The 18,896-nt window shown below is 36.2% G+C and overlaps 1 protein-coding gene across 26 annotated transcripts in view; it reads right to left on the reverse strand.

The window, feature by feature from the left end:
* Positions 1–778: 778 nt before the first annotated feature.
* The window catches only part of CELF2 (CUGBP Elav-like family member 2), a 330,610-nt gene continuing 312,492 nt past the window's right edge, over positions 779–18,896 (reverse strand). For 7 of the 26 annotated variants that reach the window (XM_072147396.1, XM_072147374.1, XM_072147376.1 and 4 more), the window contains 4 exons: positions 17,729–17,860; positions 14,476–14,673; positions 10,142–10,309; positions 779–5,767 (listed from right to left, as the gene is read on the reverse strand). In XM_072147396.1, the coding sequence (XP_072003497.1) occupies positions 5,640–5,767; positions 10,142–10,309; positions 14,476–14,673; positions 17,729–17,860 (626 nt within the window). In that variant the 3' untranslated portion in view covers positions 779–5,639. The remainder of the gene's footprint in view (positions 5,768–10,141; positions 10,310–14,475; positions 14,674–17,728; positions 17,861–18,896) is intronic. The other 19 variants (XM_072147400.1, XM_072147401.1, XM_072147389.1 and 16 more) reach the window with 8 other exon arrangements.

An 18,896-nucleotide genomic window follows, 5' to 3' on the forward strand; every position in this document is an offset into this window, starting at 1 on the left:
ATTCCATTTGGGATGTACAAAGAAAGCACTGAACTGCAAGTAGTAGCTCAGCTAATATATTATATGTTCCCAAAAACAAATTATATCTTCCTAAAAAAGGGGGGTGGTTTCATTTTGATGTTGATATGTGACATCCATGGCAGTGTACTGAAATGACTGAATTTCTTATCAATGTGGAGGCTTTTAGGATACAATAATTATGGAGAGTCAAGATAAAAAAATGGGTTTCCTATTTATGAGCGGTAAATAAGGTGTTTAATTGGGAAGATCCATTTGAGGCTTATTAGTTATATAAAACATTAATAAAATGTACATTTTCTATATTCACTGCATCAAAGAAATTAAAAATTCTGAAAGCCTACAAAATGTATTAGATACAGTCATGGGACTGGATAATTCGGAAAAATCGTCCCAGACTATCAATGGAGTCAGCCAGTTGGTAGTCACCATTCAATCAATTTATCATCCATAATCCCAGTAACAATGGACAAAGATTTTTACTACTTTTACCTTAAAAACAAAATAAATACATTAGAGACACATTGTTACATGTAATGTAAACCCTATTGCAATGGGTTATGTAAGGAACAAAAAGCAGGGGTATTTCAACTTTTTCTCCCTTCTTTTTGTCTGCAATGGGCTTTCTCTCAGATGGAATTGACTGTAGCTTTTGTACACAACATAGAAAAGAAAAAGAAAAAAAGACGGTAAACAGTGAAGTGTATCAATGTTTTACCACATGATGAGCACCAACAAACACAACACACAAAGAGACAAGTATTAGGAAAATGGTTTAATATTGGAGACAGAAGCAAAAAACTGCATCACACAATAACATACGTTACAAAAATAAGTTTGACTGTTTTAACTACACAGTAATGTTCACAATGAAGACGGAAGAGTCAGAAAAAACTTTGTTCTAAACGGCAAAAAGCAAACCCCTATTTTTTTGTTTTGAGATTTTTCTTTTAGTTATTACTAATACATTTATCCACTTAAAGTGACTGTGTACGTCTAGCGCTAAGTACCTTAGTGTGTAACTGCACAACACAATAAAAATTATAACTTACCGCTGTCCATTTAGACAGAATCTTAATGTTAGGTATAAGCAAAGGAAAAAAGCAAGCCAAAGTTTTTGTATTTTTTTGTTTAAATGTTGAAAGCAAAACCACCATTCTTTTAACCAGTCAGAAATCAAACTCAAAATCGTTCATGGTTAGGGCCTTCAAGAGTAAGCCACAACTTTTCCTTTTGTTTTTTTAATCTCCAGTATAAAATGTTGCACTGGTACAAAATGCATAAGTACAATCAGTTAGTAGAAATAGGAAAGCCTGTTTTTTTGTTTTTCTTTTTGGCTCAAATTCCATCACACAACAGAACCAAAATGCATCAATAAAACATAAACAATACTTAAATGATCTTACAGTTTCCACTAAAATTGCATTAACTTTGGCTTTTCTCAGACGATACTCAAAAACTATTTGTAATTTGAAACAAAATGAATTCTTATTTAATCTACAAACGACAATTCTCACAGCACAAAAATAAACACAAATACATTTCATTTGTAAGATGTAGTTCTAAAATGTTATGAAACTACAAGTTTTTTTCTTATTTGTATTTAGCACTTGAGATAATAAAAACAGAACAGTTAAAATGACTTCAGAATTACACAAGCCAAAAAACTAGAATCTTAAGGTGAAAAGAAAGTTGAACATATTAGTCCTTTAAGCAATGTCCTTCAGTGCGAACCTTGTGTTTAACTGCATCAATGCTGAACATGTTCTTCGATAAACAGTAGGACACTAAAGTCCATGTACCCAGTAATGATTTAGAATATAAGTTTCATTTCTTGCCATTTTCAACTATGGAGAGAATCAGTATCCATTACTGCCCAACTGTAACTTGGGGGATGGGATGGACATTAAACATTATAAATGGTTCCCTCAACCATTTTAATCCACGGCTTTGCAAGCATCACATTTATCAGAAGTCACGTTAGACTAATAGCTGTACTCTTATTTCGAGATGCATCCAAATCTGCATAAATCTATATAACAAAAATATGTGTTTTATAATATATCTCTATACATATACTCATAGAATGGCATCTAGATATAATTTAGTCATAATCTTTGTGCAGTTCTCATACAAAAATAGCCCTCAAGTAATTCTGGTAGGACCCAGGAGTAGAGAAGTAAACACCAGCAAGGACCAATATATTTATATATATATAAATGATTTAAGAATTTAACAAATTTTACTGTACATTGTGGGGTATCGGACTAATGCTGATAAATAGCATTTGCTGAGGTTTAGAAATGAGGCACTGTATAATTAATCAAATGCTATTTCAGTAAAAATGGCAGTAAAAAGAGACCAACCCTAAGTCTGTGCCATCAGACATAATGCCAGCTAAGAAAGTGAAAACAGCAAATACAAGGTCCAAAAAGTTCTGCTGACATACAAAGAATGGATACGAGAAGTTGATAACATTTATGGCACTTTTGATATCATGTGTTATATAACTACATGCCATCAATGGGTTCCTTTGCCTATTGAAGCTCACATTGTCATATTAGAAACATGGATGACTCAAAGGTTCTACACAGACAATTTGCACGTGCTCTATAAACCATGTATGTGCTGATGTGTGCTTTATATACCCTGATTCTTTAGGACGATATGCTTAAAAGGAATAGTAGTTCAACCCTCTTCACCATGAAGACTTCCACAGACCATGAAAAAAGTACAGTTGTGAGGTTTGCTTTCACATGATTGATGTGCAGAGTGGTTAAAAAAGTGTAACATGGGCACTTACTGTATACAATGTTTTACCAAAAACATCAAAGAGATATAACAAACAATAACAATTTCAGGCAACAAGACCACAGGATAGCAAGTTAACAAACTTTGTAACCTCTCTTTTTTAAATAGAAGGGATTTATACAAAACACATAATAAAATACCCATGTTATCAAATTACTTCGTACACGAAATACACTGAAGCTTTAGGCAGGAAGTACCTTTGGAATTTGGCACTGTTATTTCGCTGATTTTTTTTTCTTTCAAAGAAAAAAAAACAGGTCACATTTTGCTGAACACAAACACATCTAAGTTTCCCCACAATAGAAAATAAGAACATCGATGCTTTACAAGCCAACACAAAACTTATTTTTCTGGAATAGGTTTTTTTTTTGTTTCACATGAAATTATAACAAACAGACTCTGAAAATTATTTTTGTTCAAGTAAACCAATTTTTTTTCTTTTAAAACTTATTAAACATAGAACACTGAAGACTCTTAAGACTTAATGAAGCCACAACTAAATTCACAGAAGCACCAACATGACACGGTATACATTTACCTTCTTTTCTGTACATTGAAACAGTATAAAATATAGGTAATTTCATGTGCATTAAACCATGGATTGTCTAACTGTGAGTCAGTTCAGCAAAAGGTGACAGAACTAGGTAGCATTTGCCCCAAAACAGGGTAAATATTTTCTTATACTAATCTACAAAAAAGTGGTTCTATATATATAATTTAATGAGAAAGTGAGCCACCTAAAATGGCCTTATCAAAAAACTTTACACTGCCTGAAAAATGTAAAAACTATTACAGAGCTCTAGAGACTTAAAATCAGACAGTTTTTCTCAAACTGTTTTGGAAGTTGTCTGCTTCATTTAGAAACCAACATTCTGCATTCCTGGACACATATTGCTTTAGGAAACAGTGACCAGACAGAATGCTAATCCCTGTGTAATACTTTCAAGTCTGTTTATGTTATGAAACAAAAAGAGAAAAAAACGAGAAAACTTTTTTTGCCACAGGTTTTTTCTTTTTTTCTCTGTAATTTATCTTATAGTAAATTTCAGTCTTGCGTGAACGCTGCAACGCTTTTCACATTGACTTTTTTGTATTTTTCCAGAATTCATAGCTAGATGAGTTCACATGCAAATTTCAGAAGTCAAACTAAGTCAGTTGGAGGATCAAATATGATGTGAGGTCAGAAAGACATCAGAAACAATGACGGGACGATGAAACTTTTTTTTTTAACAGACGCCACAGGGACATGCTAGGCAAACGGTGAACTAACAGGCATGGAGATGTTCTAGGGAAAAAAAACAAGGAAGAGTAAAAAGTTACACAGAATCTATGCAGCAGAAACAAAAATCACTTATTAAGCCCATCAGTGTTGGTGTTATCAGTAGCGCATTTGAAGGGAATGCAGTTCTGTCCTCTCCAGCACTGAGTAGGTTAACTAGTGTAAGAACAAAATGTAATGCAATTTTTTAGTCATTAGAATCTATATGCATTCCATAGTTCACATTTACTTATAAATATATAGAATATATTTTAAGACAAAGCACAATACACAGCCCAAAAGAAACCATCTAGTAAGTTAGTGCAGATGGATTGCTTTGGGGAGGACAGGTAGGGTTACAGAAAAGGAAAGGCGGCCATTTTGAACAAATGCCACACAACAGATAAGTCACAGGACAAGTCGCTTACTACGCGATGGAAACAAAAATAACCAAACAAAACATAGAAACGGAAGAGAGTGATTTGTGCATAATGGGTGTTTCAACTAAAAATAAAACAGTATTATTTTTAAATATTTTGTTACTCTAGAGTCTATTTCAAAAGGTTTCTATCTAGCATTGAGAACGTCTCTTTATGTATCCAATAAGTTAACAATAAATAACTCCCATTATTTCTGAGGCAGTAAAAATTTTTGTATAAAAATAGATTTTTTTTTTTTACAAATAAAATTTACAGGCCTGTGGCTTCCTTTATTATTAAATTTGTCTCTCAAGAAACATCAAGTATATTCACTCACTTTAGATGTGTTGAAACCCTGTAGATTTAGAAACAGTTCTCAGAGACTATTAAGTTTTTTTAACACACATTTTGTCCAAACAGAATAATAATAATATTACGACTAATAATAATAATACTGATAATAAATAAGAACATACATTATGTAACAAACAAACTGAATTCAATAGCATGAGAACATACAAGCCAGAAATGTCTGGCTTAATTTTCATTAGATGAAATTAAAACCTTTTGTAAACAAAACTTTCCCTAACAATCTGACACATTGGAAGGACTTTGTATTTGCCTGTGTGTGTGTGTTCCTTAAGTGAACAAACAGATAAGAAAGAAATGAGAAAAAATTATAGATTGGCAACTATTGTCATATTAGGCCACCACACTAGCCTATTTACTGCTGGTGTCACTATTATACAACCAGGTCCTCGAACCTTTTACGTGTGTTCAGTATTTTAGTTTTCTCGTTTGATGGCACCAGTGGTTGTTGAGTTTAATTGCACATTTTTTTTTCGCTGCTATTGTATCTGAATATGTCATACAAAAAATATAGGGAAATGGAAACTGGAACAGAACACAGTTAAACAACTTGCTGGATTTTGGGTAAGAAAAGATAGCCAGAGTAAATGGCAAGAGCAGGGGCTCAGGGTAGAAGGGAATGGAAGCGTTTAATGTAAAAATAATTGTCTCTCTTGGTGAGTGTTGCCAATGTTTTCCTCCTCAGCCCCATTGGAGAATAGGCTGGCTCATGGGACTTACCCTAAGAAAGCTAAAATAAGAGCAGAAAGCTTCTGGGATTAAGATCAGTACGGTTTGCTGTCATTTTTGGAGCGTTTCAGCTGAACTTTCAAACGTTTCATGCCGATCTGAAAGCCGTTCATAGCCTGAATAGCAGCTTGTGCGGAAACGGGATTGTCATAGCTAACAAAGCCTGCAAAGGACATGAAAGATATGGTAAAGTTGTGGTACTGCAACATATATTCATTCAAATATTTTCATACTAGACAAGACTATACAGATGCATAGTGAAAGTAGACTACATGTAAACGCAATACAAACACAGGCTGGAAATTCACAGCAGCCTAATAATCTCTAACTTCACACTTCAGAAAATTTCCCTTTAATAGTCATAAAGCAATAAGTATGCAATATTACGAGTTGGTGAAATGTCTCACTTTCTTGTTCACTAAGCAGAGAATTGGATGTTTGGCTTTAAAGAACCTTTAACTCTGCATTTCATAAAATAAACCATCTGTGCTGTTTCAGTATTGCTGCTTAGAACATTCAGAGTACTGAAAGAAAATGTTGAGGCACGCTGTGAATATTGAATACCTTCTGTAAAGAAGTTGGATTTGGCATTAGGATGAAAAAGCTAGATACGGCTGAGGAAGTGTTGGAAGTAAGGTCTAAGTATCCTCATACTGTTACTAGAGTTGTCTTCTAAATTCTTACTGCTAAGAATCAGCATGTCAACAATATGTCATATTACAATATCTGCCATGACCATTTAAAAAAGTGAATGCTAGAAAAATAGTGTATATTTGGGCCATATATTCAAAATCCAAATATGGATTTATGGATGTTTTTACTTCCATTGCTTGAGGAAAATAAATACACACTAACATATATTTACTTCTATCTAAAGCGGTTGCCTGGAGGTTGAAAAACATGGCTGCTTTCTTCCAAAAACAGCATCACACGTGACCATGGTTAGTGCTGGTATTGCAACTCATCTGTATTGAGTTGAACGGAGCTAAATTGCAATACCACACATCCCTCATAGTCATGTGAGGTTCTATTTTTGGAAGAAAGCAGTAATGTTTTTCAACCAACAGACAACCCCTTTAAGGAAAAAAAATACACATGAATTTGTCAAGTAGATGCAACTCTATGGGGAGGGGATTTATAAAATGCTGTAGTGTGACAGTGCTTGATGTCCCCCCTGCCCCTTTGCTCTTGCTGGATATGTCAAGAGGCTCTGGTTTCTTAGTATATCCAGCAGACAGCCGCACAGCCAGGCAATTCTAGTCCAGGCCCTGTCTAGTATAGAATTGTGGTATAACCTAAGTTAGCACAGGCCGACCCTCTCCACAGCCCACTACATGATCCCTTCAAACCTACTTGGCACCTTGGAAATGGCGTCAGGGGGGAAATAGACCCAATTCCTGGCCCTGCAAGCCTATATAAATCCTCCCCATAAAAGGTCTGATCGGGCCCATCAAAACGGCACACTTTTGCTGCTGCATCCAAAACATTTCAAAACATGAGCAAGATATCTTCATGCCTTATGTATACATTGTACAATAATGTTGCATACATGACTATGAATTTTTAAAATGAGTTGTTTTATAATATACTTTAAAAGAAAGAAAAACTGCATTCCTTTAACTTATTGCACATTTGCATTCCATTTCATTGAAATGATTTGTCAGCCATGTTTTAACATGCATGTGATGTAGCATTTATTATGCAATTTATAAATACTGGGGTTTCATAGACCAGTGCTATGTGCCTAAGATATGCCTCTATGGGATGCATCTGTGATTTTCCATGCAGCAGAATCTCAATTCTGAGCTAATATTATAGTACGGTAAATTTCCAGGGAAGCAAGACTGTCGTGCCCCCTTCCCACTGCCAATTCCAAGCTGTGTAAAACCAGATTTGTACAATGCTTTGCAACCTTTTGGGTATGTGGTGTTCTTGAGTCCCCCAATGTCTTCATATGAATGTATTAGAGGATGAGTCATTTTTACTTTAGATATGAGATAACAATATTAGATATGTAATGTAATGTAAAAAAAAGACCAAACACTCATGTAATAATCTAAAGGTTATTACGTCTGTCGGTATTCATTTGCTTGCAAAATTTCTTTATCTATAATATTTCTACACCTAAATTTAATGTCAACTAATTGAATTTTGAGTATGTTGGGGGAAACCAGGGGATCATTAACAAAAAAATTTAAATTAATACAGGCAGTCCCCGGGTTACGTACAAGATAGGGACTGTAGGTTTGTTCTTAAGTTGAATTTGTATGTAAGTCGAAACTGTATATTTTATCATTGTAGTTCCCGACAATTTTTTTTTTTTGCCCCAGTGACAATTGGAGTTTCAAATTTTTTTGCTGTAATAGGACCAAGGATTATCAATAAAGCTTCATTACAGACAATTTTAAGCTGATTATTGCAATCTGGGACTATTTTAAAGCATCCAGAGAGCTTCACCAGAGGTCACAGTGGGCAGAGGGGTCCGTCTGTAACTATGGGTTGTCTGTAAGTCGGGTGTCCTTAAGTAGGGGACCGCCTGTATTGAGCATTTGGAACTATAATAATGCACATATCAGTAAATTAAAATGGTCAAATGATGTAGGTACACTTGATGATTCACAATGGATGAGTATTTATAGACATATTGAATTAGTGGCTCCCTTAGAATCATTTATACTTATTCAACTTAAAATAGTGTACAGATTATACTATTCCCCCAAATTTATTAGTAATTTATAAAAGTTCAAGATATTGAATGTTATAAATGTCAAGATAAAAATGTAGACTTTTTACATATGTTCTGGAACATTAGGATTATCATGCTGATCTGGGAACAAATTTATATCATGATATGTGAATTGTCACAGATCGTCATACCAGATACACCAGATGTCATAATCTTGTGTAATTTTTTGGGAATTATAGGATGAAAATATCAAAAGAATTGGGCAATTAGAGCATTATTTATTGCATGATATATTATCATTAGAAAATGGATATCAAGAATTCCCCCTAGTAAAAAAGAATGGAAAAATAATCTAGAGAGAATCAAGAGTTTTGAAAAAATCAAATATAATGATATGGGTAAAATTCATATATGGAAAAAGAGATGGCTTTTATCATAGAGTAAAAGTAGAAAGTAAAGGAAGGGAAAAAGGGAAGGAAAAGGAAATATATTCTTGTTGGAGTTGTTTTATTTGGGGGCGGACTGGTTGGACTGTGGGAGGGTAATGGCAGAGGGGAGAAATGTATCAATTATTATATGGAATTATTATTATTTTATTCTATACTGTGTAACTTTTGAAAAGATTAAATAAAAATGAAAAAAAATTCTGTCGGTATATAAATAATTGTGTTAAATTATTTAAGCAAAGGATCAAGAATTTTCATTTAAATGGGAGGGAAGAAAGTCTAGAATGCAAACAGGATGTTTGAGGAAAACAAATCCAAAGTTTTAATCTTTTTACTTTACAAGAAGTTATGTACATTCTTACTAGTGTTTCAGTCAAGGCTGTGAGAAATGATTTCTGAGTTTTAGGGCACACAACAAAAGAATGGTGTCACAATGAAGAATACTACCAGTAAAACAGCACAAATGATAGGAACAAAGCTACTGAGTAAGTTAGTGCTTTCCGTTAGTACAAAGCAGGGCGATTAGGTATTCTTCAAGTGACATTCTGATAGTATAGGAACAGCATTCGGCTGCACTGAAAGTAATTAGTTTCATTTACCCACTATGTCTACATGTCAGATTGTATTTCTTTTCTTTTGTGAACTATTGTGTCTGTGCATTGCTCATTTTAAAAGGTACAAAATGTAAGAAGAAAGGAACAAATATATTGTGCTAAAAGCTTTAATGACAGGCAAGTAACCTGTATGCAGTTGAAAACAGAAAAGTTTAGGAGATGCATTCTGTGGGTGATTTATAGTTGTCTAAGATGCTGAATAGAGACCTAGCTGCTGTGACTCCCTTTTCACTCTTCATAGGGTTTCAATGCAATCTTACACCTCTGTAAGTTTCTGCCTATTATGGTAGAATTAATTCAGTCATGACGGGATAGCGAATAATGGAGGCCATGTTGGGAAATGACCACTTTCTTTGATAAGATATATTAAACGAGCTTCTGATATTCACTGTTTAAAGAGACTATTTTTCCTACCAGTCACCCAATAAACCCTATGGATATATTTATACATGTTTGGAGACTTCATCACACATAATAAGCATTGCCTTAGTGGAATGCTTTGTTCATGTCAGCCCAGTGGCTTCTGTCGCAGAATCATAACCACCATTGCAGATCTGCTTGTAAAGGATCAATTGCCTGACAGATCCCAACTACTTATGCTGAAATCTTTCATTTGGGCTGCAAGAATCACAATACAGATTACAAGTTAACTTCATGAATATATTGGATTCATTTTTTTGGAATAGTATTATGGATCTGTACTCAAAATAGTGTTTTGAAATGATCTCTTTTGGTAAAAAACCATGATAATTATGATCCAGCATTTCATATTGTGATATAATTCTACTTACCAAAGCACTTGCTTAGATTGGTCTGTTTGTCAATGAAGACTTTAGCAGAGATTACATTTCCAAAAGGCATAAACATCTGCAAGATGTCCTGGTCACCAAATTCTTGGGGTAGATGATAAATGAAGAGATTTGCTCCTTCTGGGCCTTGAGAGGAAGAGAAAAGGAGGCCTGACTTCACTATAGTTAGAAACTCTTTCCAGACATGCTTTGAAATGAATATATAAAATATACATTTGGCAAGTTGGATGCACTATTAAGGAAAAATCCATAGAAACACATTGAAATTGTAACCATATTCAACCCCTTAACGACAAGTAACTGATCTACACATTGTGGTGTCATTAAAGGAAACCTACCACTGCTCACATGATGAAATCATACAAGCACACCACCCTGTAGGCTATTTAATACTGATGCCGGCACATACTTTAGTTAGGCACAGCGATCTTTAGTTTAGCTATAAAAAGATTAACTCACATATGTAAATTAGCCCTCCGGTGCTACCCCCTACGTCATCAGCCCTCTGTCTATGCCTTCCAATTGTTAATTATTCACGCCTCCGTCTTTCTACCTGCCCTCCTTCAGGTGCCGAGAGCCGTGAAAGACGGAGGCATGAATAAATAACAATAGGAAGGCATCGACGGAGGGCTGATGACGTAGAGGTAGCACCGGAGGGCTAAATTTACATATGTGAGTTAATCGTTTTTTTAGCTAAACTAAAAATCGCTGTGCCTAACCAAAGTATCTGCCGGCATCGGTATTAAATAGCCTACAGGGTGGTGTGCTTGTATGATTTCATCATGTGAGCAGTGGTAGGTTTCCTTTAAGGGAAAGAATTGTCCGGCTGATCCCTATGCATACACACATCAACATACTGGCTTGGATTGTCACTGCCCCCATGGAGTAACTGGGAGGGGAGAAAGGCAGCTATCCGTTATTAAGGGAACCGGTCACCTCTGAAAAGGCACATAAGCCATATATAGTACCTTATGCATGACTGCATGTGTGTCCCCCCCCCCCTTTTTATTGTGATTACTTTCCATGAAACCTTTGATGAAAAAACAACTTTTATTCATCCCTCGGTGTAGCAGAAATCCACTCAAGCAGACGGGGGGGGGGGGGGGGCAGCCCGTGGGATTGTGCCACCATACGCCACATTTACATGGGCTGCACACGTTCGTGTCCAAGAGCACTGATGTATAGATACTAAGACCATATTGCATCATATTTTATGTGTTACGTTTTATATTTGACACATAAGGAGAGATTTTATGGTCCATGCATTTAGCTGTAGCATAGTTTTCAGTGATTTGGCATTTATACTTTGATGAGTTTGCTTCCTCCTGTGCAACCATGTGACCCCTGTGAAGGTAATATGAATTACAAATATCCATGTGTATAATGATGAATTTATACACAGTAAATGGCACATGCTGCTGGGTCATAAGGACACGCTATACTACCATTACCTAACATGGGTATAATAACATCAGTAAGTTATCTATTTCATGGAAAATATGAAGACCAGTTAGCAAACAAATGAACCATGGAAGATTAAGCTACAATGGATAAAATTGGCATCCATTTAAAGCTGTTGAGTTTTTAGCTTGTAAGGACCATATGAGAAGTCTACAAATTAATATTTCAATCTAATTCAATAAGGATGACTAGAAAGACATTGACTGCATCATTATGAATAATAGATTCCAAAAGAATACTGTACTAATATGTATGTGAATTCACACTAAAACTGCTGTTACAGATGCATTGCATCCTCAAAGATTACATTTCCGGAACCAGTGTTTTTTAAGTCAAGTGAGTTCATACACCATTTTATACAGCAGGTGAAATAAGTATTGAGCATGTCAATTTTCTAACTAAATATATTTATAAAGTTGCATTGACATGAAATTCTCACCAGATGCCTTCAAAACCCATCCAATCCACACTGGAAAAGCAACCTTAGATATAAAGCTATAAATTAATGAGACACAGGTAAAAAGTATTGCGCACACTTTCTGAAATTTAACTCCTACTTTGTACAAAAGCTTTTGCTGGTAATGATCGCTTCAACGCCTCTTGTATGGAGAAACATGCATCGCTCATGTGAAACTTTGGTCCCTTCTTTTGCACAAATACTGAAGTTACTTCAGGAAGTTTTCTATGAACTCTGAGCTTTAGTTTCAAAGAGTTTCTCATGGGTAGAAGATATCAACTGATTGTATGGTTAACGGTACATTTGTCCATTCATGTTTTCTAATAGAGTCTGCAAATGCCTTATGCTGAAAAACAGCTCCACACCATGATGGTATTGAGTCCAATCATGATGTGTATCATGGCCTGCAAAAAGTTAGATACTGGCCTCATCCGACCAACCTATATTCTCCCAGTATTTCAAAGGTTCATCTAAATGTTGCTGGGCAAACTTTAAGTCTTGGGTGGGGAAAGTGCATATAGGTCATGGAGGATGAGTATATTACATATTCTTTCTATAAAACATTGTATCTACTGATTCCAGGTCTTTCTGTAGCTCTCCACAGGATGTCCTTGGCTCTTGAACGAATCTTGTTGGCAGAATCTATTCATGGACAGCTTATTGTCAAATTATATTCTTTCAACTTCAGGATTATGGCTCCAATAATATTTCAGTAATTTAGGGGTCCTTCGGTAACCAATGCATCTTTATGTTGTGAAAAAATAATGTTATAAAGATCTTGAGATAGCTCACGGGAGACCTTTATTTAGATCATCAGTTGAACCATTTTTAGATAAGTGTCAGGATTGCTTTCTAATTACTGATAGATTTCTAGTCCATGACTTTTCATAGCTTTTTGCACCTCCATTTCTTCATGTGTTCAATGATTTTTCCTGTGTCATTTTGCATTACATATTACTTAATTTATAGACATCTATGGTTTTATTTATTTGTCAGTGTGGATTGGGTACTTACTTCACCCACTTTATGTAGACATTGCCTACAGCTCTTTCAATGACAATGTTGTAGGGACATGCCTGAACATACAAATCTATGCATTCAATCATCAACAAATGTTCCAGCTACCCTGTCCAGAGGAGACCTCCAATTCTCAAAATAGATGTAGAAATCAGAGGTGGACCCTGCACCTATAAATCATTTATTTCATATCCTGTGGACATACCTAAAATGCTTAAAGATTATCTTCTTAGTTGAACACATACATGCCAGCCTTATTGTTAGAAATGTACATCTTTATATTTCAATTCACATCTATTTCATAAATTTTATATGCAGTCTAAAAGGCTTCTTGCACATTAACGTACCCAGGCCAGGATCTAGGCATAGCATACGTTCGGCTTTAGAGGTGTAGGGGTGAGCGCTCCTCACCTTCCCTTCTCTACAGTACAGGGGGATGTGCTGCATGGTCATTCTTACGGCAAAAAATGGAGCATGCATTTTTTTTCCTGGTCTCAGCACGTTACAGTGACATACATATGTGCTCATCAAACAGTGCCAGGCACAATACATGGCTCTATGCTACCTGCCATACGACCACCATAAACGTTGTGTGCAAGGGGTCTAAATGTTTTTAATGTTATTTAAAAATTCCCAATCACTTTTCTAGCCCTATATGTATATAAAAAAACATTGACCTGCATCAATGTGGCGTATTCAATAGGTGTAAAAACAATTTCAGTCACCACAATGTATTATCAATTATTTATATTCTTGCAAATTTTCATGAGTAAATTAAATATGTAGATACTTACATATATATAAAAAATCATGTGCAGAGTTTTGTTGCATGTGTCTGCCCTGTAAAATGTGGATTTCAAAGAAAAGGAAGCTGGGGAATTTCTAAAGTTCTGTCAACGCTAATGTGTTAATGCTTGTCATATCACTAATTTAAAAATGACAAATATGGTGCAAACATCACAGGAAACTTCTATATCAAGTGACCTCACAAGGGATGACAGCACAAAATGAGGTCCCCAGTCTAAATGTGATCTTGTTTAATGTGTTTAGTTTTCGTACATTATTTTTTGAAAAATTGCTGTATTCAGGCTTAGACCGAATAGAGAGAAAGCATATTGGGCATAGGTAATGTCATTTTCAAGTACCAACCTTCCACAAAATGGACTGTACAGTGTCTCCAAGTAGCCATAACTTCTTATTACTCAACATGGGCTCATAAATATGACAGAGTCATTTTTCTCAGGAGATGTGGATTGAAAATAAATTTAATGAAAATTCTGTAATCCTGGAAGCCATCAATCAAATATCTCCCTATGCAGCATTCTCTTAAGCAACACTTTTGATAAGATCACTTGGAAAGCTAAATTCAGTATACTCTTACCTTCTTTCTGACTGCCCGCAGCACTCTGCTGTTGTAGCAAACTCTGGCTGTAAAGTGTTGGCAGTGCCGCGGCGGCATACTGCTGAATTCCTGAGTAGGCCTGGGTCAGGGCATCCATTGTACCAGCTGTACCATTCGTCAAGCCTGTTGCGCCAAGTCCTCCATTCAGAGCAGCCATACCTGAGAGCATTTGAGCAACTTTACAAAAAACCCAACAATAGAGAAAAAAAATTGCACTTGTTCATTAGTGCTTTCTAAAAAATATTGACCATTTTACACCGAAATGACTGCACTGCATGCAATAATATGAGCACTCTGACAAGTAAAAACTGAAACAGCACTGTAAAACAATGGTGAGTAATATTTGATGACATGCACATTTCAGAAAGCAGGCAGTGTGGTTATATTCCATTGTATGTTTTTTGTTGGTTTAACATATGCCATGCACTAAAAAGAAAATGTATGTATGTTATTTTAGACAACTACTGACTATGGCTTTAATGCCATAATTTAGAAATGTAATACAAATAAAATACAGTTCAATACATTTCCCATGGCAGCCACAGAACATTGCCGTCCAACAATTTGGATGAAATTTAAGATTGATTATCACATTATAATCATCTAATTCAGTCCTTATTAATAAAAACGTGAAAAAGGGCAGTAGACTTTTCAATTTATTAATGGTTAGCACAAGACTACATTAAAGGGAACCTGTCACATCATCATCCCACAAAACCCCACACAGTGCCTTATCCTGCAGATATCTTCAAAAGGTGTTTTTATAGTTTTTCAATGTCTCTTTTATTCATGCACAAGATGCAGTCTAGGAGGTGGGATAGCTCGACCAAGCAGTCAAGCTATCCCGCCTCCTGACCACCTTGTACTCTCTACCCAATTCACGTCCTGACGGCCTCTTGCACTGCCCTCCTTGCCTCCTTCAGCTCTCCCACAACTCTCCCATGCTGCTGTAAAGAACTGTGTCTGTGAAGCTGTGTGAAAGCTTCAAATAGCAGGAGAGTGACGTTGGCCATAGGAGGCAGGATGGGCAGTGCAATATGCCGGAAAGAGGTTGATCTCCCCACCTTCTTGACTGCATCTTAGGCATGAATAAAAACAGTTTTTAGTTTCAACAAGATTTTATTGCATAAAAAGCATAATAGTGCCTTACATTTGGTCATGGCAAAACATATGGCACTCGCAGGGGGATCTCATAGAAGTTATTTTAGAGTGATGCATAGCCAGGTAATGGTTTGGATTAACCTGAGAAGGGAGTTAGTACAAGATCAGTATAGGTGGTCGCTAAAGGTGAGTGTCGTAACAAGCATATACGTATTGGTGAGTCATATGGGCGTTACTGTCCCCGCGCCTGTGCACTTGCTGCTGCTAGGATAAATGCTGTGCTGCAGTCAGCCCCGAAACATCAAGATCGGGCTGCGAATTTGCAGCAATGGGGCTATCATACGCTGGTCTTATAGTGTGTCTGTCCTGGAATAAAAGCAGTTTTTATAGGCAAACTGTTCCATTGAAAAGTTGTAAAAACACTTTCTGAAGACTTTCCAACTGCAGGACAAGGTACTGTTTGTGGTTTTGGGGGGTAGATGAGGCGACAGGTTCCCTTTCAAATCAATTAAAGCCTACGGATCCATTCACAGATTAAATATCTAAGTTTATAGACTATGCACTTTGTGTATCCATGAAAAATGGATCCCACATGGATGCTCAAAAGACATTGCCCCAAATATATTAAAACTGATGCACTGTGCATAGTTTTAGTTTGCACTTTCTTTGAGCAAATTGCTGACCATTATTTAATAAAATTGAATGCTCTTTATTTATCAGTTTTTTTCTGGATGTGCACACAGGGGCATCTATTCTTTGGTGCACTTTGCTGCATGCTTTTGTGACAGAATTGTGTCAGATTTCAGTTAGAAACGTGTTGCAAACAAGGAGCCTTGAAGTGCGCAGTATTAAAAAGTGTCAAACAAAATGCAACCCAGACACAATTGTGTCGCACAAAAATAACATAACACATGTGAAAGCACCAAAGACACTTTTTTATATGCAAATCAGGACAAAAAACTGGTGCAGATGCAGTAATATATCTGCCCCAGTATGTCTTGTAAAGTGGTCAACTTTTCTGTGGTGCACTAGAATGCGCTGAATTTATCAAGTACAACATTTTAAAAAGTAGAACAAAAAAAGTTGCAAATGTCACCTCCACCATTTAGGAGATGTTTTATGTCACATTTTGACACTGTGGGGCACATTTACTAAGGGTCCACGGACCGTGATTCCGTCGGGTTTTTAGCCCACGTGATCGGATTGTGGCGCATCGGCGCCGGCTTGCACACACAGCAGAAATTGGGGAGCGTGGCTGTAGCAAACTGTACACCATGTGTATATCTGGTCACATGAAATGACATCATCCTCCGTGGACTTCTACTCCTTCCCCTCATCCGTGGACTTCTACTTCTCCCCATCCTCCATGGAGGCTGCTGTGATTTCATGTGAGTAGATATACACATGGTGTACAGTTTGCTAATCTCAGGAGGCTAAATGGCCTAAATGGCCAGAATGATGTCATTCTGGTTACATAAAATGCTGAGAAGAGGCATGGGACGTGGAGAGGTGTAGATGGGAGGAGCCAGTTGAGCAGGACAAGCCTTCTATTATGCCAGGGAATATAATATAAAGTTGTTTTATGTGAATGTATATGGCATACATGAGGCAGATGTTGCAGAAGTAACAGGACCTTAGATGATGTCACCCTGGTCATATGACTTTAAGTGCCAAATGATGTAACAGAGCTCTCTATATAGCAGTATAACATAGTCTGTCAAAAAGGAACAAGGAGGCAGGGCAATGCAAGTAAAATTTCCTATACAGCACTCACTTAGTGTGATGGACTCACATCACATCATGAGTTGCTTACAAGTTTACAAACTGCATCCAAGGATAGGTACTATTTAGTGAAAAGGGCAATGATTTTTAAACATAGTTTTAATTAAGTCTTTATTTTGGGTGGGTTCTCTTTAAGAACAAATCTATAGAACCAATCTTGTACGTAACACGGGGGGCTGTCTGTACTGTGTCGCCCTATATTTCCCTAATGCTGGATTGAAGTACTAAGAAATACCTTTATGCACAATACATGTTTATGTTATTAATTCATTGTAATTTTAACAATACAACATCAACATCGCACAAAATTTAATGGAAAATGCCATCCACTACAGCACTAAATACTCACTGTTTACGGTACCTGCTAGTGCATTTATATTATTCAGTCCCACGGTGGCCCCAGCCAGCCCCTGTAGAGTGCCTAGAGAGGTTAAAGAATTCATTGCGGCTCCAGCAGAGGAGTTTGCTGTTGATCCAGCCACTAAAAAATAAAATTATTTAAGAACATTAGGATCACATATTATTTTATATCCTGAGAATTGCATTTTATTCTACAATTTCATGTGCGGTTCAATCCAATCAGATATTCATTGCTTTTCTTCATTAGCATTATCATAATTTTACCAACAGGCCATGCGGTCTAAGACTTTGTAAGGTGTTATATATGATATTCTAGAATAGAATGTGTTAAACTGTGAACTGCTGAAAGCATCTGTAATTCTGGCCAGGATTCACTGTACAAAACATATTGTACATGGAATCAAACCGCAAAACATTTGAACAAACCGAAATGAGAATCTGTGAAAGAGAGGTGCTTGCACAGCAGAAAAATGTAATATCATAATAAAGCAAGGCTCCCTTCTGACAACATGAAGCCAGAGGTAGCGTTCACAGAGAATATGAAGCCAGAGCCAGGCACTTGTTTCATCTTCCAGTTCTTATCATTGTCTTGCCCTTCAAGCTTCATAAAAGGAAGAGATTATAGATCTACCCCTATCTACTGTGCAAGTCTTTTTGAAAAAAGCTTTTTGGAGTAAAACTTTCTTTTTAAACATTGTCAAATATTAAACTTAATGTGAAATATTATTTAGCAAATTTAACACCTGCCTTTTATTATAATGGTACATTTAAATTTTTACACAAAGAAAGACTGACATGAAAGATACAAAAACCAGAAAAGCATTAAAAACGTGGTAGATAAAAGACAAAATACTGTAATTTTCTTTATTAACAAAATGCCTTCACTTGGTTTACTTCCAACCCCTTTCAGATCTGGCAGCTGAAAAAAGCTGATTCTAACATAACACCGATCATTAATATAAGATTTCATTCAATGGCCTCTTCTCTTTAATCCACTTTTCCCCATTTGGATGAATGAAGAGGCAGTCTGGCTGATGTCAGAGATGCAGGGTAATTTGCAAATCTTGACTACACCGGAAATAAAGAACAAAGCTATATTTTCCAAAAATATGTGGAGCCACATGAAAAAAATGACATAGAACTGCAGGGACAGAGAT

Source organism: Engystomops pustulosus, chromosome 4, assembly GCF_040894005.1.
Source record: "Engystomops pustulosus chromosome 4, aEngPut4.maternal, whole genome shotgun sequence".
NCBI classification, from domain to species: Eukaryota; Metazoa; Chordata; class Amphibia; order Anura; family Leptodactylidae; genus Engystomops; species Engystomops pustulosus.